Below are 20,311 nucleotides of genomic sequence, written 5' to 3' on the forward strand. Positions count from 1 at the left end.
ACGAATATCAAAATGTACTCCCATCATGGAGAACAAAAATAAAAAGCAAAACATCTGTGGAAGTTTGTCAGCCAAACCTATATCGCAAGTTCACATCAAGACCTTTGGTCGGATTTCTTGATTCCTCGATGCGTGTTTGTGGCATCTGTATTTCTGACCATCTTCATACAAATGGTTTCCAGACGTGTCGAACATCGCAGACGGCAAACGTGAGCACCGGGACTCGGCAAAAGTGTCCCGTATGGAGAAGATGCCACCGTTTTACTCCAATTAGGCACGGTTAATTTGGACATGGTGGCGGCCTGGCCATAAGTGGGCCTGCACAACTGCGTGCCCGGCCAAAGCAAACTCTGTTATCCACATTGTGAACTATGACTATGACTAGAGAAAAAAGATATCAATAAAATAACTATCGCATTAATTGGCAACAATGAAAACGTTAAACGCAAAGCCATTGTGAAAACAGATTTTTGAAAACAAAAGTATTGTACCTGCACAAAACACGCATCTCTTGCTGCACGTTTATGGACTTCCATCCACATACAACATAACCATTGACTAAGCTATGTTTACAGGGACAGTTAGAAAACTAGCAGTGTGAGAAAAGTATCTGTGCTGAATGTTAGTGTAAGCACCGAACCCCAAATGCCAGTAAACTTTGCAGGCATGCACAGTCATTGAGCAAACGCTCGGAAAGCTGCAATCTGTCCAGCATTGGCAACTCATAGTGATATATAGTGTGTGGAGCATGGGCATTTGCAGGGATGTTGAGCCTGCCTTCTATAATGATATAAATCAACACTCCCCACAACAAACAGACAACCACAACCATCACCATATGCTATGCATATACTTTGGCTGAGGAATAACTTGAGATTGCCCCAATGTACATCCAATTCTGTTCATAATGTGTTCCTGAAATGACAGCAAGGAGCCTATCGATGATTTATATCCAGTAACAAGTTATGCCAAGAGTGTCCTCAGAGCTCATAGGGCAGCACAGGATCTCCCCTTACTGATTGTGCCATGAGCACTGGCCAAACAGCAAATCGGTAACTCAGAGTTCCTTATGGTTCAATTTGGAGCTCTGTTATGGAAAAGGATGTTTATGTTGAAATCACAACATAACATTCATAACTTACACTGCATGGTATAATATTTGTGGAGTTTCTGACCACAGGATTGAAAAAGTTATTTCCTTTTCACATCAATAAATGAGGTTGTGGATATGCGAAGGTCTAGCAATGGCACAACTTGAGTCGCCTTGAAGGCATGACTTATTAAATTGAAAATCCGATCCATGGAAGTAGACTTTCACATCTTCTTCAACCACTTGCCGTGACAGGTTCATCATCCTTCTGCTGATTCTGTCCGGTTCACAGTGTCATAAAAAATATTTTTTTTTTATTCAGTCTGTAATTACGTTGCTTTGCACACACTTTTGAAATGTGATTAAATGTGAACTAACAACTAAGAATAAACAAACTGTGTGGACTTTAACATAATTGGAACAGAAGAGAATTCCTTTGCTCTTGTTGTGTTACCTTTCAGTGCAGAATGCTCCCGCTCCCTTTTGACCCCCATGCCCCTTACCTCTCTCATTTCACTTCCCTCTTCGACAATACCACCTCCCCATCCAGCAATCAACCTCCTGTACCAAACTCTTAGAACAGTTGGGTCCCTCGCAGCTTTCATAAAACCAGTCTGGACTTGAACCGAATGAACAAGAAGGTCCGGTTGGCTGCCTATCTTCAGCACTCCTCCAGCTTGTAGCAGAACATTTGTCGATGTCAGTGGGATAACTCTGCTTGACATTGTGACTCCAAAGTTGGCCGTTAGGTGGTGCACTCCCTTCCTTTATTGCTGTAGATGCAAGCAGCTTTTACACACAGCTTGATCGGCTTAAGAATAAAAAGATAAAAAATATACATTCAAAAGCCACGACCTTGGACCATCACTCAAAAAAGGTAGTATGAAATAATAATTTCGCTTGCAAAAGTTTGTCTCAGATGGCTATTGAATTGGACTCAATATCCCTATAAGCATGAAAAAGCCAAATATGATATTTTATTTAAAAAAAAAAATAGGGAAAGTTAAACCTGGGTGTAAAGTTTCCCTGAAAAACAAACAAACACACATTTCAGCAAATCTGACTAATATCTGAACAACCACTCAATATTTCCTGCCTCCAACTGCCACATATGAAGGTCAGAGAAACAGCTGAGCATAATCTCAAAAAGCTTATATTTTTGACGATTAATGTTGCAATCGAACAAACAAATTCCACAATTAACGGCCAAATAACCCGCATATGGGGAATACAGTTTTGAGGAGGATGGTAGAAAAGTTGGTGTGCAATGGGGGAGGGTAATTCAAATCTTATTAAATTTTAGATAACAGCTGCCGCTCTAAAAGTCCCCATTAAGGAAGGACATAAACCATACGTCTGCGGAATAAAAATAGAGCCAGAAGGAAAAAGGAGTTTAAAACTGGGGAGAAAGTTGGCAATAACGGCACAGCGCTTACAGTATTTACTATCTTGTGTGGGCCAGGGCCCCACTGCAGGAACGAAGCCATCATCAGCAAGCTCGAGCCTTGGGCACCATGAGGCCTGCCAGACTGAAAATAAACTAGCCTGCTATGGTCGTAGTTTATTTTATTTATCTGCACGCACAACCAGTGTTGCCTCGTGCAATTTGTATGATTATGTCAAACAGTGCAATCATTTGTTTACTCATCGTATACTGTATAAGGGATGAGGGCCTTGCATGCCTCTGGCTTTTGTCAAGAGGGGTAGGGGAAAGGTATTTTATCATTCTGCTCTTCAGGGGACGTTGTAAGTTGATGAGAGAGAGGGAGAGAGAGGGAGAGAGAGGGAGAGAGAGGGAGAGAGAGGGAGAGAGAGGGAGAGAGAGGGAGAGAGAGGGAGAGAGAGGGAGAGAGAGGGAGAGAGAGGGAGAGAGAGGGAGAGAGAGGGAGAGAGAGGGAGAGAGAGGGAGAGAGAGGGAGAGAGAGGGAGAGAGAGGGAGAGAGAGGGAGAGAGAGGGAGAGAGAGGGAGAGAGAGGGAGAGAGGGAGAGAGAGAGAGAGAGAGAGAGAGAGAGAGAGAGAGAGAGAGAGAGAGAGAGAGAGAGAGAGAGAGAGAGAGAGAGAGAGAGAGAGAGAGAGAGAGAACAGATATAGATATAGATAGCTCTGTAAGCAAGTTCACTGGTTTTAAAGAAAAGTGTAATAAAAACTTTACAAACTTGCTCAGTGTTCTAGAAATTGGCAGGTTTAACCTCTCATTAAAACTGTCTACTTGGACTGTTTGGCCAAAATGTGAGGAGCGGGAAAGAGTCAGGATACGAATGGAAAGAGAAATACACAACTGTCACGATTCGCCAACTGGAACTTGGAAGCCCGGTTTGCTTACCTTCTGTTCACAACACCTCGGGGCAACGTCTCGAAATATCAAAACCCTTCGGATAGACACGATGATGAACAGAGGAGACCTGTAAAGTTGGCCATCCAAAGATGGCAGGAGTTTTGTGTCACACTCAAGCTTCCCCTTAAACCGACTCAGGCGAAGGAAGTGGCTCTGTGAAAGGAGGGGGGGGTAGTTCGTAAGAATCGAGGCGGGACGCGGGAAGAGCCCTGTTCCTCTCTACAGCTGCCCAGGCCTACGGTTGGCCTGGCGTTTATTGGTGCTTCTCTTGCTCCTGCTGACCTGTGATGAAGCCGAGCCAGATGTCCCCAAACTAAACTAATGCGTGGCCACATCAAATGAACCACCTTGTGAAAACTCATCAGGTCGGACACGGTTACATCACCAGCAATGATCAATTTGCCACTGATGCTGAAAAGCTGTGCAAATCTTCCACAAAATACTTGCCTGGGTGGCCCTCTGACAATCCAAAATGATTCCAGGTTCTGCGTGTGAGATGCAGTTTCACCTTAAAGGAGATCTTTTTTAAACGTCCCTTATTTGAGTTTATTTTACGATGCAGTCTCACACGGTACATGGATTTAAAATTCTTCCACTATGGCAACGGAAGGATTTTGCAAGAAGGGAAGAAAAATAAAAACACTGAAAAAAAATGCCTTCAAAAACCATAACAAATTCAAAAATAGCACCAATAACAAGGATTACTTCAAATTAACAATAAAAACATCACAAAGGGCTTTACAGTGCAAATTAACAAAAAAAATGCTTACGTAACTGTTTTCTGCTCAAGGGGAGGTAGATGGTGCTAGCAATGGCTTCTTACATTACAATCTCGGAGATAGTCTGCCGCACCGACAGGGTGCACAGGAGAGGAGATGTTTGGTTTTTACATTTGTTTGAATCACAGTTCTCCCACCCACCCACGCAAAAAAAAAAAGACCACAGCCTACCCCTCCCTTACTTCTTTCCACCCTTAGCCCACATGTAAAAAGCTAGCCATCCTCAGCTCCACATGTATACAGTGTACCCTATCACTCCCAAACAACAATGTGACGTTCTCACTGCACTAGATGCTCTGAACCCTGAAAAAGCTGTTCTTCCACAAGTATAAAAGTCAAATACTTTTGAATTAGAGATTTCATAATAATTGTCAACTGAAGTCCAGATTGTATCACTCTGTTCAGGTTTTCACGAGAAGTTTTCACTACACCACTCTGCTGTTGGTGTTTCCCCCCCCCCCCTTTGCATTTTGTTTCCTTCCATTCTGCTCCAGCTCTTTCACGAGCCTCGATCATGTATACAAAAAAGATCTTCTCACCAAAGATGTTCATCTGCTCCCTGAGGACATTCCTCAATGACCTCCTTGTCAAACTTGTCACCTATAGATGCACGAGTGATCTCCCATGTAAGATTTATCCGTCAAGAGGCAAACCTGGTGCTTTGCCCAATTGTCCCTGCCCTTTCACCAAATTCCATGAAACAGAACGCTGAAGCTTCTGAAGCAAAGGCAATGTGCCATGAAAGGCTTTCGAGAACAGGCAATGGCCTACTTCGACCTCACCCAAATACAGGCATCGGTGAAAGGCAGGCATCAAGCCACGAAGAACAGTAAAAGTATGGCTTTGTGGTGGGAGAAAGCTACTCTTAGGGTGGGTATGGTGGCTGGGAGTAAAGGGTGGGAGGTTTGGCAGAGAGGAGTGAGTCTTGAGAATCTGTAAGAGTCACTGAACGAACAACTGGTTTTCATTAAGGGCCTGGCTAGCTAGCGGCTGAGTCCCTCCGTCTGTCTGGGGGCTGAAACTGTGCATGTGGCATTTTTTTTTTTTACCTTCTCGCACCCTACTGTGGCCTCTTCCATGGGGTCTTGGCAGGAAGTGCAGTGCCAGTAAGTGGTTGGCTCACCCAGACCGCATGAGTGGGTCAGTTCCCTCGTTCAGCAGAATTTCCCCTGCCTGAGGAAGTCTTTTGGCTGCATGTATCCATGAATGCTTCAATAACCTCCACATCCATGTCAGAAGCAGATGCTGCCATAACTGCTTCAGTGCAGTTATACAATTCCCAATTAGCCAGATGACTTCCAGGCTTGGAATTCTGAATATGTGTAGAGGCAAAGAAGGTCATTTGACAACTGATTCTGTTGATGCAGCATTTTATGATGTGGTACTTAATATAAGGAACATTATTTCATATCATCATAATAATGACAACTAGAAAGAGCCATCATAGATTGCAGACCCTCGCCAGGACTTGTTTTGTGTGGTGTATTTTGTGTGCTGTCGTGTTTGTGTAGACAATGCGTTGGCGACGTAGGTTCATGTCCATACAGCGGACAAACAGACCTGTTCGGTTTTATTGTATAGATTCATATTCCAACCGTATGAATTTTATTGATGTACGTAAGTACATATTTTACTGACGAAGACGAATTTTCTTTATAGATACACTCACATTCTTAATAACATATCCCTTCTAGACAGACGTACTCACATTCTAATAGAACGTACTTTTATTTAACTCGCATTATTAAGAATAGGGGCAATACCCCATGGCGCTCACCTGGTAGTGGCTGGATAAGAAAACCAGGGAACCATAGGTAGGCCCGTGTGACCCACAAAATATGTAACGAAGAAGAAAGTAAATACCTATGGATGTTTTTTTTTAATGCAGTGAAAAACTGGTACATCATGGGTGATGAAGGTTGTGGTCAAGTTTCATTGGAATTGTGTGTGTGGTTTCTGAAAAGAAAGCAAACACATTTTGGGAAGCAACTCCCCCCCGCCCCTGCCCCCCAACACTCCCTCCATCCATCTTCCTCGTATCGCCCTTAGACCCCGATTTTTTTTTTTAATGTCTTGAACAAACTTTGGTACATCACGGGTGATGAAGGTTGTGGTCAAGTTTCATCAAAATCGTATACGTAGTTTCAGAGAATAAGTTGCAAGTGCTTATGGACGGACGGATGACACGCCGTCCCATCAGCTCCTCGGACCGACGTTCCAGGTGAGATAATAATATATCCCTGATAAAAGTTATACACAAACTCACATTCTAATAGTACGTACTTCATAGACGTACCCGCATTCTTCATAATATATCCCTTATAGACGTACAGTACTCACAGTCTAGTAGTACATCTATATGTAAAAAGAGCTCGGTCTCGGCGTGCGTCCATCCTTCTTTCCCTATGTCCCGCAGTCCTTCCACCCGTCCGTCCGTCCATCCATTCGTCTATATGTCTATTATTTACATAACAGCTTGGAATGTCTAACCCTAACAGCTTGGAATGCACCTTTCGACCCTTTTATACTGCTGAGACCCCTTAGGCCTTTGAAGACCGTTGGACATTGAGGACCCTTAAAACACAAAAGACTTTGAAGACCCTTAAATACCCAGAAGACACAAAAGACCCCGAGGACTCTGAAGACCCAAAATACCCCAAAGACCCAAAAGACTCTTAAAGTCCCCAAAGACCCAAAATACCCTGAACACGAAAAAGACCCTTAAAGTCCCCGAAGACCCAAAATACCCTGAACACCAAAAAGACCCAAAATATCCTGAAGAACCAAAAGACCCCAAAGACCCCAAAGACCCAAAATAACCAAAAAACCCCGGAGACCCAAAATACTCCAAACACCAAAAATAACCAAAAGACCATGAAGACCCAAAAGTCCCAAAATACCCTGAAGATCCAAAAGATCCTGAAAACCACAAAGACCCAAAAGTCTCAAAAGACCCAAAGTCCCAAGAGTCCCCGAAGACTCAAAAGACCCAGAAGCCCCAAAGACACCTTGGACCTTAACACCATTTAGACCCTTACACCCTTCAGACAGATTAGACAGCTTAGACGCTTGGACACTTAGATCACTTGGACCTTTTTATATCACAAATGAAATTTAAAATAAATACATCACCAATATTAAAAATAAATTTGTGGAAAAGAAACGTTTGTATTATGATTGGTGGAAATCAGGCTACACAGCAAATCTGTGACGTCAATCTCTGCAATGACGTGTGGAGAGGCGAGTGTAGGGAGCCGATCCACACGAGTACTTCATAGAATTGTAGACCTGTAAACATTGTAATACTGTAGTACAGGCTTTATAAACATGCTCACATTGTAATAGCACATACTTTATAGATATGCCCATATTGTTTTATATATTTTATTCTCTTCTCTTCTCTTCTCTTCTCTTCTCTTCTCTTCTCTTCTCTTCTCTTCTCTCTCTCTCATTACCGTCAGCAAAACGACGGGTGGTATTTGCTCGTACATATATATATATATATATATATATATATATATATATATATATATATATATATATATATATATATATATATGTACATACGAATAAAAGGCAATGTTTGTGTTGTGTGTGTGTGTGTGTGTGTGTGTGTGTGTGTGTGTGTGTGTGTGTGTGTGTGTGTGTGTGTGTGTGTGTGTGTGTGTGTGTGTCCCTCATCACTCCAAACCCATAAAACCTAGCAGCCTGAATCTTTGCATGCATACGAAGAAAACTCCAAGGAAGTGTGAGTGAAAATTGGGTGTTTGTGTAAATTATAACACCCCCTTTAAAGATAATTAACGGCCTTATTTAATTATGTCCTTCATCAGGCGATCCTCAGCCACCTCACTCTCTGGGGTTTTAAGGCGTTTCCAGGGTAACCTCGCAGGGGTCTGAAGCTGCCACGTTTTTTGGCCTGCCCAACCAACCATGCCTTGACTTGGAACAGGCTGCAACGATTTGTTCATGATAAAGTTTTTTTTTTCACTTTCCTCACTCATATTATTTAATGCCTGTTCATCATAGCTACGAATCGCTGGGTGCATTGCAATGCTTATAAATGCCTGGAGACGCCAGCGTTCATTGCTTTATTTAATTTCCACGCATGTGATCACCTCAAGTATCTTTTAAATTCAGGAGAATTACAAAATTTAAGCTCCAGAATTGAACTTCCAAGCAGTTCTGACTCCTAGAGAAGTGTTCATTTGTCCAATTCGGACATATTTGACATTTCGAGCATCTCCGGGAGGTGTTTGTTTAATGTGTTGCTGATCGCATGCCAAACTATCCGTTTCTTAACAACCATTTTGTTTGAGTGCTTGCTTGAGTGCTCAATCCACTTAGTGAGCACTCTCCAAGCTGCTTGATTGTTCGTTTCGGTAAAAGTATCCGTGCTCTCAAGGGAACATCGATTAAACAGATGTACGTTTCCGCCTGTGTTGGGCCCTGCGGTTCCGTGCGGTTGGTGCCTTGAGAGGTGTCTCATCCGCTGAACATGTGTAATTTTATTTTTACAGGATATCGCTTTGTTTAACCTTTCGTGCGATCTTCAAATATAATCCACCCCTCACTTTGACATCGATACATATATAAAAACAATAAGGTCCATCCGACCACGTGTTTGCCGTGATCTGGTTGTGAAGGAAGAGAGAGCAAGGTTCGACAACTGTGCGTTGATATATTTTTTTAATTGAATTTTGCAAATTTCCCACTTCAACTTCTCTTTCAAACAACTCTGTTTAAAGGCAAATCTTTCTGTTTGTCATTTTAATGTATTTTATGTGTGTGAACATATATATATATATATATATATATATATATATATATATATATATATATATATATATATATATATATATATATATATACTGAATTGCAATAACAGAACTTGGCAGGTGTGTGTGTGTGTGTGCGTGTGCGTGTGTGTGTGTGTGTGCGTGTGTGTGTGGGTGTGGTGTGTGATGTGTGGTGTGTGTGTTGGTTGTTGGTTTTTATCTCCATGTGCGGGTTTCAGAAGATGGAACGGATCCCTCCCAGGTCTCGAAGTATCCACCGTCGTGTGTGTGTGTGTGTGTGTGTGTGTGTGTGTGTGTGTGTGTGTGTGTGTGTGTGTGTGTGTGTGTGTGTGTGTGTGTGTGTGTGTGTGTGTGTGTCGCTGATTGGTATCGACAAGTGTGGGTTTCAGATTGTGGAATGGAGTTCTCCCAGGGTGGGCTCAAAGTATTCACCTTCATTTCGGTAAGGGGTACCATTCATGGACCAAGCTGTGAAGTTTTCTATTCTCAAAGTTTTGTGCCGAGGGCTCTCTTCAGGATCGTTACTGAACCCAGGACGGCTTCCAACTGTAGTTAATTTGTAGTAATATTTCCAGGGATGCTTTTCATATCTCTGTTAGGTTCTTCTTCATCATTCCCTTGTGGTTATTCGTCATCACTGGTAGAACTTTGGCATTCTTCAGCTTCCAGGATCTTTTCACTTCATGTTTGAGGTCTTGGTATTTGGTGATTTTCCTGATTTCTGCATCCTTCGTCCAAAATCACTGGTATTAACACCTCAATCAGCAATGCCTTCTTCTTCTTCTTCTGTTTTTTTTTTAATCTAAGTATGATATCTGGTTGCAATGCTTTGTTTTCAATGTTCACGCCTGATGGGATCATAAGGTCGTATGTGAGCGGTACTTCAATGTTTTCAGTGATTGCTTTTGGTTCATTTTCCCACAAATTTTCTGGAACTGGAATGTCAACGTTTTTGCAGATGTGCCAGTGGATTACTTTACAAACTTTGTTGTGTCGTCGTGAGTCCAGCTGTTCTGACATATTATTTTTTTATTTTTTCATGTTCGGTCATTATGTGTCACATATCATTCTCTTTGCGAACCCCACCTCCACCCCTCACCTCTTTTTAATTTACCTCCTCCCCCACAACCTCTCTCTCTCTCTCTCTCTCTCTCTCTCTCTCTCTCTCTCTCTCTCTCTCTCTCTCTCTCTCTCTCTCTCTCTCTCTCTCACATGCACCCTCCCTCCCACAGTGAATAGCAATGTTTGGTGAGGTGTTGCTCTCCCCGCCTCACCCGCCTTCTTCTCGCTCTCCCTCCCTCTTCCTAGCTTCCCCTTCTTCATCATCTCTGCCTCTCTCCCCCCTTCACTCTACACTTGCCTCCTCTTTATCCCTCTTTCTTCCCCCCCCCCACTTATTGTCCCTGTCAGCGAAGTGACAGGTTGTATTTGCTAGTATATATAAATATCTAGCGCAATATCTCAAAAAGTTGTGTACGGATTTTGATGAAACTTGGTGGACAGGTTGGGTATGTGACAAGGAAGAATTGATTTTTATTTTGGTGAAGATCTGAATCTGCACGTAATAGAGGTCACTAATAATTGGGGGAAAAAAATTGAACAAGTAATTAATATGGATTTAAATTTTATAACTATTAGCACTGCTAAATTATGGAGTTGGTCTTGATGCACATTTTGTTGATTTATATATAAAAAAATCCAAATAATGAGGGTACCACACCAGAAATCGTGATGCAAATTCCAGATAATGTATGTGCAAAGATGTAATACGAGAATTGCTCATATGTAAATGAAATACCTTTCGTCAATAAAATAATTACATCCCATTCATGAATGCATCAAAGCCAAATACAAGACAACTTCGAACAGCAAAACAGTCATGTGCTAAGACAGTAGATAATCCAGTTAATCTTTGAGCCAGTTATGGCTGGCGATGTACCAGTGGTGCTTGTCTGGCTTCAATGAGCAATGTGTCTCATGACTTGGCATTCCTGCCATGACACAAAAACAGCTGTTTGAAGCACTCCCGAGAGCTGGACACACTCCATCTGCAACTGCCATCTACATCGCATGTGTGCACGTGAGTAAACGCTTTGCTGGTGTTTTGCCAAAATGGTCAAAGGTTCGATTGTGTCACCCATCGATTTGTGGTGCAGGAAATTCTACTACGTGTTCTTCAAAAAGCAAAGGGCATCTCTTCAAACATTTTTTTGACTTCATCGAGCTCCAAGCTCTGCCTCGGTGATTTATTTGAGACACTTGGCCATGTACACAATCAACTGAATGTTATTGGGGGGGGGGGGGGTGGGGAGATAAATAAATATTTACCGTTTATTTATTATTCAGAATTTACATCAATGATTTAGACAATGGGGTTAAGAGTCTGTTCTCTAAATTTTCAGATGACTCAAAGCTTGGAGATAAGGTAGACAGTAGATCGGGAGTTGACCAGATTCAAAAAAGTCGAGATACTACATACATACGTACGTACATAATAAAATACATGCATACATACAGGTAGTGGACAAAAAAAGATGGAAACACCAATGTCGTCACTTAATAGGGTGTTGTGCCACCATGTGCGGTCAGTATGGCCTGTATGCACCGTGGCATAGAGTCCACCAGCATCTGAAATTCTTCAGGAGGGATGCGGCACCATTCTTCCACGAGAAAATCAATCAACTCACACCTGTTTGATGGAGGTGGAAAACGCTGTCTCAGGCGTCATTACAGAATATCCCATAAATGGCCCATTGGGTTTAGATCTGGTGACTGAGAAGGCCATGACATATGGATAGCAACAGTGTCATGCTCACCAAACCATTGGGTGATCACATGTGCTTTGTGGATGTATTGGGGAGTCTCCCCTTGCAGCCATGCTATCCGTAATTATAGGCAACCAGGCCTGTGCAGCATTTTAGCTTACCTGGAATTGGTATTGAAGATAAGGTGTTGCCATCATGCACTGTCCGTCCGTCTGTCTCCTATTTCGACTTCTCCTGCGAAACAGCCGGGCCGATCTGGTAGCAACGTTCTGCTACTGACTCGTAATGGGGATTGCAAAACTCATTCCAGTCATGTGACTTTAAGCATGTCAAAATGGCTGACTTAGTAAATTCCTTCAAAAATCTTCTTCTACAGACACACCAGTCAGAATGCTACCAAATTTGGACTACATCATTAGGCCAGGGTAAGGATGTTGAATTCTGGACGTCATGTCGATTACATGACCGAAAGTGTGTCAAAATGGTGGACAGAGTAAATTATTGGGAAAATCTGTAAATTCCTTCAAAAATCCTCTTCTCCAGACACACCAGTCAGAATGCTACCAAATTTGGGTTATAACATTAGTCCAGAGCCCAGATAAGCTACAGGCCCAGTGGTCCTATTTTTTATAGATGACCTTAGGCATGCTGAGATGTTATTTGCTTAATTAAGACGTGGGCCACACCTGTGTGGAAGCTGTTGCTTGGCGTCCCTCATTTAGCCAGGTGTTTCCATTTTTTTTGTCCACTACCTGCATGTACATACATGCGTACACACATACATACATACAATTGCTAAATTTTAATAGGATGGATCTCTGCAAATAAATTAGTATTGCAGGGCATGTAGTTATGTCAATGAGTCAATTAAATATACTGCTTCTCTTGTACCAGATGTGCTTTTGATCACATCCTCCTGAAAGTCTATCTTACTGGATGTGTTCAGTCATGCCATAGTGCCTTGGGGGGTCAATAAAGTTTTTCTTCCCCGATGTGTCGGTCAATAAGCAAACATTTATTTTGCTTCAAAAAATTTACAGCCCTGAAGATTATTTCTCTGATCCATCACTTTCTCTGATGCATCTGCTCAATCACTGACTGGTTATCTTTCTTACACTCGTAAGAATTAAGGTAATGGAATAAACAATGCGGTACTTTCGAAATGACGTATGAATCCGCTGGACGGGGTGCTTTTAACCTGTCGGTGCTCGGGCAAAATCTATAAGTCAAATCGTCTTCGAAACATAATTTTCAGAATTTAAATTAAAGAGTGGCAATTTCAAAATGGCCAAAATATAGATATAGCCAAAATCTAGAAGTCAAATCGTCTTCGAAACATAATTTTCAGAATCTAAATTAAAGAGTGGCAATTTCAAAATGGTTCTCCATGATTGTTGTGTTCCTGGAGGCAAATTTGACTCACGGAAATATAGGAATACGAGAAATATCCGTGGATGAGAGGTATCGAGTTCCTATTTCCTGTTAATGCAAGCGAGCGGCGAAAGACACACACATACACACGGACACTTCTCCTTTTAGCAATAGATGCAACAATCTAGTATAATCTCTCTTGTGGCTCCTGAATCAAACAAACAACACATTTATAACAGCCCTCACAGCTCCCATACCTCCCTCCCCTCCCATCATTTAATAAATATTGTTGTGGTTACCAAATTCGCAAACCACCATTCAGGTCCCTTAGGTGAGATATCCCCTTAAGTATACGTGTAGTTAGGCCCAAACCCGTTGTCTAGTGGGAATACATGTCATTCATGCGTGCTGCGACTCTTCAGGATAGCCGTTTTTCTTTTGCTATCTTTATTTTGGACCAACCGCCATGATTACCACCGCCAACCGCGTCTCAACAGTCGTCACAACATCAACCACCCACCACAACGCCGCTTCACCACAACAGCCACGACCTTTCCCGTCACACCTCGCAACCGTCGCATCGCCACCGTTCTTGCGCCGCTTGTGGGTACCGGTATTGGACTCGTGCAGGGCGCGCGCCGAACAGCGTGTACAAAACCACGGATTTTCCGCTCCAAAAACGGATCAAAAACGACACACGCCCACTTTTGTTCCGTCCAATCGGTGAGCGAGGGGCGATTTGGCCCCGCCTCCAGGGCGTTGGAGGGCGGTCGCTATATGCAAATTCATGGATCAAAATGCATTCACGCCCACTTTTTCTCGGGCCAATGGGGAGCGAGGTGAAAGGTCGAAGGCAGGGGGTCAAAGGCGAAGCCACGGGGCTTATATAAGCGGCTGCGTTCGTCAGAGAGTTGGTCGTTGGTCGTCGTTGGTTGGTTGGTTGTTGGTCGTCGTCGTCGTCGTCGTCGTTGTCGTGTGCGTTGGAGTCGGAGCGAAGAGGACGGAGCTGTGGAGAGGCGGCGAAGGCAGACGAGGGGGTGCTCGCGTCGTGCCGGGAGCTGCACACCAGGGAGGCCGACGGCGCGACCTGGTCGAGGTGGAGACGCTCGTCGCGGGACTCGAGACAGAGTAAAAATCCTCCTTTCCCCGAGCATCAGCAACCCACTCCTGTTTCCCCCCGCGCTGAGATAGTGCGACCAAGGGGGCCCCTTTTCCCACCCCCTACCAGACACTGTCCGCGAGGCCCGCGGAGTTGAGGCACCATCGCCGCTCCGCGTCTCATCACCAGACGGGTAGGCCCGACCCGGTCTCGGCCTCAGGCCCGCCTCATCCTTGAGGGTGTTCTTTTTCTTGGTTTTGGGTATGTGTTGTCGGCGCCGTCTGTGAAGTAGAATTGTATAAGTGTTGCCGTGTGCTCGGTAGTCGGTATTAGCTCTGCATTGTGTCTTCGCTTTTACATTTGCTTTTTGTGTAAAATTGCATTGTGTTTCTTTTCTTTTCTATGTGCTTTTGGTGGAATTGTATATGTGTGCTTTCCGTTCATCGCGAATAAATGTGCTTTATTATTGAACTGTTCTCCCGCTTCGCTTCGTCTTTTCCTCTATTGAATCCTCATCTTGCTTCACGTAAAGGGTTGGTAGTGGGCTGAATACGCCCGATAATTAATCGAACCGTCGAGGCCGACGATAACACCGCTCGGTTATCCCGATAGTACGGAACGGGTCGCTTAAGTGGCCCGTGTCCGAAGTCGACCTGCGGCGAGGTGCGATCGCCCGGTCTACCCTCCGTGTGGGTACTTAGGTAGGTCGAATTTGGCGAGCAACCCTATCCCACGCGGGGGCCGATTGGCTCGATCGCGGTGAGACCGAAAGGTCCACCCGTGACTGGTTCCCGGCGTTAGTCCGAGAGGGTCACGACTGGATTGTCCGTCCGGTGGGCGACGTGCCGCGATTCGAGTTACGTGGCAGTCAGCACGCCGGCGGGCGCGAATCCGTAACAATATCATCATTTTGAATGTTGATTTCAAACTTACTCACCCCATGCATTCATAAGCCCCAGATATTTCCTTCCCACAAGTGTTCAGAAGCACTCAAACCAGATATGGCTTCTCCCTCATGGAAGTCTGCCCGGTATATCTTGCTCTCACGTCATGTCGTGAAGACGTCCTTTGTCAAATAGTTGGTAACTGTACTTTATTAGTAATGACACACAGCCTCGTCCTTCCAATCTCAGCATCCATTAAATAAATCACCAATCTTACCGTGTTCACAGGAGGCACTGCCACAAGGTTCAAAACCCACTCACTGGCATCTAAGGTCAAAGGCTTGAGTAGCACGTGCCCAGCCCGTCCACAGTTATTCCGGTCTTGCACTGGGTCTATGTCGTCGGGAGTCTGCAGTACAGACGGCTGCAAGAGCTCAGCACTGTTAGCGAGCTGATTAAGTTCTCCAATTATTTTGTTGTGTTGACGCACACTCATATCTCTCAGGTACTTTTCTAAGTATTTTTCACTTCTTGTGGAAGCTTTGTGAATCATTTTAGGGAACTATTCTAATCTTGCACACACAATATACATTGGCATGCTCCGATGGCTGCTGTTGCTAGGGGTTTCTGTGCATGTGCGCAAAACATTCTGGGGAGGATTACGTCATTTTGAAAGTTCCGTATTGTTTGTGACTTAAATAATTTTTCCTTTGTAACTCTGATTGCAAAAAAATGACAGTCTGTCCCAATGATTTAAGACTCGATACATGATGCTTCTAGTATCACAGCAACAGAATAAAGCCATCAACCGTTTAACCAGACTCAGTGACACAATGCTTGGAGCATTCACTTTGAGTCTTGGAGGTCAGCTGTTCATACCCCAGGTGAGTCATATCAAAGACTTTAAAAATGGTATGTGGTGCTTCCTTACTTTATGTTGAGCATTACAAAAAAAAGGAGAGAGCATGGACAAACAATCATAGGTCAAAGGAACCATTCTGCAGGCTTGATGGACCGAATGGCTTCCTGTTGCATCAAAGTTTTTAGCTCTCATATGAGCCTCGCCAATGTATGGAAAAAAAAGTTATTTGTAAGGAATTTGTATGATTATTACATCACACTTAGAGATCATATTTTATATATTCCCCTTCTCTACCCTCCCCTCACTCTTTTATTTTATTTGCAACTCTCCAACACTCCTTACCTTCCATTTCCTATCCCATCACCCTAGCTGCTCTTTATTTTCCCAATTTTTATTTTCTCATTTTATCCCTCCCCCCAACCCACCTTCTCCTACCCTGTATGTAAGTAATAAAGAATGGCTCCTTAGTCTTCATTAGGCTCTATTTTATTGCATTTGAATGTGTTCAAAACCATCTGGGAACGCTTTACAAATGTCCATTCATCACAAGTATCTGCTAAGTATTATGCAATTTGTGTGCCTTTCATACATGACAACCCATTGTGGTCACTCCCTGTAAGATTGACTATCAAAATTCAAAAGATCCAAACAAAATGCAGAGAAAATAAGTCTTCCAGCAGAGGGATCATGAACACATGTCTGCATTTACCACTCCTCCATTTACAAGTCACAATTAAGAATAAAATATAAAATTTTGGAATTGGAGAATTGAATAAAAAATTTGTGTCATCTTTTCAGCATTAACTTCCATTCGCTTCAAAGCTGTTTAGCCTGGGTTCGAATCCTAAGCCAGTTATAAACTGTCATCCCATTGTTTCACAGGCAGGGTTATTCATCAATGTGTGCGCCGTCCCTCGGATGGACGTAAAACTGGACGTCCTGTCTGCTGACATTAGTTGGTGGATGTTATAGATCGCACGGTGTCCTCCGCGAACAGTAGGTGAGCTATCGCCGGCAACCTGAACAAATTACAAATTCCTGCCATAACCAGCAGAGGGCATTGTATCAGCAGCACAGCCACACCCTCAGCCAACAATGCTACCCCACAGCCTTGTGCTGCATCCTGATGAGGAAGAATTCACATTTGGTGTAAAATCTTGCAGTTAATCTCACAACTAAGTTTTATAACTCAATTAACACATCAAATTGTTCCACTTTGGCTGAAACCTGCCTGAATATTATACTTTATACTTTTTGTTCTTGGTGGTCAACTCGGTGAAGTCATTTTATTGGACAAGATGATAGCAATGCAAACTATCAGCCAAGATCGAGATGTATCTCGATTCAGTACTTGTCTGTTTTAGTGGCTTTTGAGAAATTCACCATAATCTATCTACTTCCGTTTGTATGAACAAGCACAAAGGGGAAAAAAAAACTCGTTTAGCCTTGTCTTATAACTCTTGTGATATACCCATTTGTTTACAATATTATTTGCTATTTTCACACACAAGGATATACAAGGAAAAAAAAACAATGATTGTTGGTGGGGGAGGAGGCCATTTATCCCATTACGCCTGAGTTGCACCAACCCCAGAAACCATCACCAATCCACACACAAGCTACCGTCAAGTCCTGCCAATATCCATATCCCCCTCCATCTCCAATGCATATCGGTACCTATCAAACCTATCTACTCTTTCTTGGGAGACCATCCATGCATTAACTAATCTCTGGTTGAAAAAAGAAGAAGAACCATTCCTTTGCATTTTCGGGCATGCCTAGGGCTGCCGAGGAAGTTTTTCTTGGCTAGGGGGCACAATCCTGGATGGGTCCCTACTCCAACACAGGATACTCGAACGGCTCATTTTCCAAAGTAAGCTGTTACTCATTTTGCTGATCTGGAAGAATGACAGGCTAAGTCAACCCACATGGTGTTATTAAAAAACAGCAAAGCAGGGGCTCAAACTCAGGACCCTAATATCTTAAGTCAGCCACCTCAACTGTTAAGCCAACACCAAGCTGACTGAAAGACCATTGCCTTATTACTGTCCTAACTTTTCTCTTCTTTTTTTTTTGAAATGAAAATCGACCCCAGAAAGGCATACAGCCACTATAGGTAAGGGGCCAAGAGAAGATTAGATATGAAGAAGAATTTACATTTGGTCAACGGATCGATTAATTTTTGATTGTGTTTATAAGAGGGACAGTGCAGTGACAGTGCAGAGGGAAAGTGCGGGTACTTTTGCCATGTATCACCATGGCTTGGAAATGAAAATCGAAGCAGCTTGCAGAGTGCTCTACAAGTGGCTCAAGCAAGCACTCCAATGAAACGTTTGATAAGGAATGGCAAGCACGGCAAGCAATTAGTGACCACCGATCGGTCATATTAAACACCTCCCAGAGACACCCAGGATGTCAAACAATGTGCGAATTGGACAAATGAACACTTTTGTTTTTCATCGTCAGAACTGCTGCTAAGGTAAATTCCGAAGTTGAAAATTTGAAATTCGGCTCAGGTTAAGAGATTCTTGAGATTATGGCATGTGCAGAAATGAAATAAAGCCATGAACACTGGCGTCTCCGGGTGTTTATAAGTACTGCAATGTATCCAGTGATTTGTAGGTATGATGATCAGGTATTTGATGATACGAGTGAGGAAAGTGAAAAAAAACTTTATCGGAAAGAAACCATTGTGGCATATTCCAAGTCAAGGCACTGTTGCGCAGGCGAAAGAAAAAATAATGATGAATGAAGACCACAGCGAGGTGACCAAGGATGGGCCTTGATAAAGGATAATTAAATCATGGTGTAAATTATCTTCAAAACGGGTGTTTAAAATGAACCCAAACACACCATTTTCATTCATGCACTACCTTCGAGTTCCCTTAGAAGTTTGCATGCAAAGTTTCAGGTCACTAGGTTTCATGGTTTTGGAGTTATGGAGGACACACACACACACACACACACACACACACACACACACACACACACACACACACACACACACACACACACACACACACACACACACACACTTATTATTAGTTTATCTGGAATTGTAATTCCAGATAAGGTATTCTCATCATGCATAGTCCGTCTGTCTGTCTGTCTGTCCGGAGGTCTCCAATTTCGACTTCTCCGGCCAAACCGCTGGGCCGATCTGACTGAAATTTGGCAGCAATGTTCCACTTCTGACTGGTAAAGGGGATTGCAAAGCTCGTTCCAGTCATGTGACTTTAAGTAGGTCAAAATGGCTGACTTAGTAAATGTCTTCAAAAATCTTCTCCTCCAGACACACCAGTCAGAATGCTTCCAAATTTGGGTTACACCATTAGGACAAGGTCCTGATGTTAAATTGTGGAGGCTATGCCGATCACATGACTGGGAGTGTGTCAAAATGGTGGTCCTGCAAATATATTCCAAAAGCTTCTTCTTCTGATTCACCAGTCAGAATGCAACCAAATTTGGGTTACAACATTAGGCCTGGGTAGGGTTTTTAAATTGCCGAAGTCATTCCGATCACTTGACCAGAAATGTGTCAAAATGGCCGTCTTAGTCAATCTTGGGGAAAATTGCGTAAATTCCTTCATAAATCTTCTACTCCAGACCCATTAGTAAGAATGCTACCAAATTTTGGTTCTAACATTAGACAAAGGCTCAGCTTCAGGTCCAGTGGTCCTATTTTTATAGATTGCGTTATTTTTGTGGCACCATGCAAATCTTTAACACAATAAATTATACTGCACCTGCTGAGCTGGAGAAAGCAACAAATGAACAAATAAATGAAGGAATAAATAAAAATAATTAATAATAAACAAGTAAATAAATATATCTCCCAAACTTATATGATCTCTGGAATGTCTGGAGAGGCAAATTCTAAACGAAATCATCTATTGTGAAGTGAATGTAACTTGTTCCACAAAATCACAGAAATGTTGAAGTGAATCTCCCGGGATACGCAGACAAATTGACTTGGTGTATGGTCAGCTTACACGTTTTTCTTTCAAGCAAAACTTTTCAAAGTTTTGTTCCAGTCTTCTTCGTTGTTCCAGTCCTCATTTAGTCTCCCGATCAACGCCGCATCGTCCACAAGCTCAGAATGTGATAATATCCGTGGGTGGCCTTTATTGGAGACTTTTGAGAGTGTATGCTTTTCAATCCCGGAACCACCACAGATGAAACACCTCAAGCCAGGTTCAGTCACATCCTTGTCCATACTGTCCTAAAAAATAAGACATTTTTTTGTAAACAGACAGGACATGAAATTTTGACAAAAAACACACAGAACACACATACAGTGATGTGTTTTAACATTAATAGGTCCAC

At 42.9% G+C, this 20,311-nt stretch overlaps 1 protein-coding gene across 10 annotated transcripts in view; it reads right to left on the reverse strand.

The window, feature by feature from the left end:
- The window catches only part of RFTN2 (raftlin family member 2), a 148,117-nt gene extending 128,043 nt beyond the window's left edge, over window positions 1–20,074 (reverse strand). Inside the window, exons 1-2 of one of the 10 annotated variants that reach the window (XM_085870888.1) lie at window positions 4,202–4,337; window positions 3,415–3,579 (exon numbers count right to left, since the gene is read on the reverse strand). Coding sequence is in view for 3 of the 10 variants with exons in the window: in XM_085870884.1 (XP_085727010.1) it covers window positions 4,745–4,757 (13 nt within the window). In the remaining 7 variants the exon portion in view is untranslated. Of the gene's footprint in view, window positions 1–1,593; window positions 1,914–2,526; window positions 2,650–3,414; window positions 3,580–4,196; window positions 4,338–4,744; window positions 4,770–15,400; window positions 15,538–19,977 lie in introns of those variants that run through there. The other 9 variants (XM_085870887.1, XM_085870892.1, XM_085870890.1 and 6 more) reach the window with 9 other exon arrangements.
- Window positions 20,075–20,311: the final 237 nt, after the last annotated feature.

The sequence above is a fragment of the Eptatretus burgeri genome, chromosome 2 (genome assembly GCF_056783735.1).
Source record: "Eptatretus burgeri isolate ZD-2024b chromosome 2, Ebu_testis_v1, whole genome shotgun sequence".
Taxonomy (NCBI): Eukaryota; Metazoa; Chordata; class Myxini; order Myxiniformes; family Myxinidae; genus Eptatretus; species Eptatretus burgeri.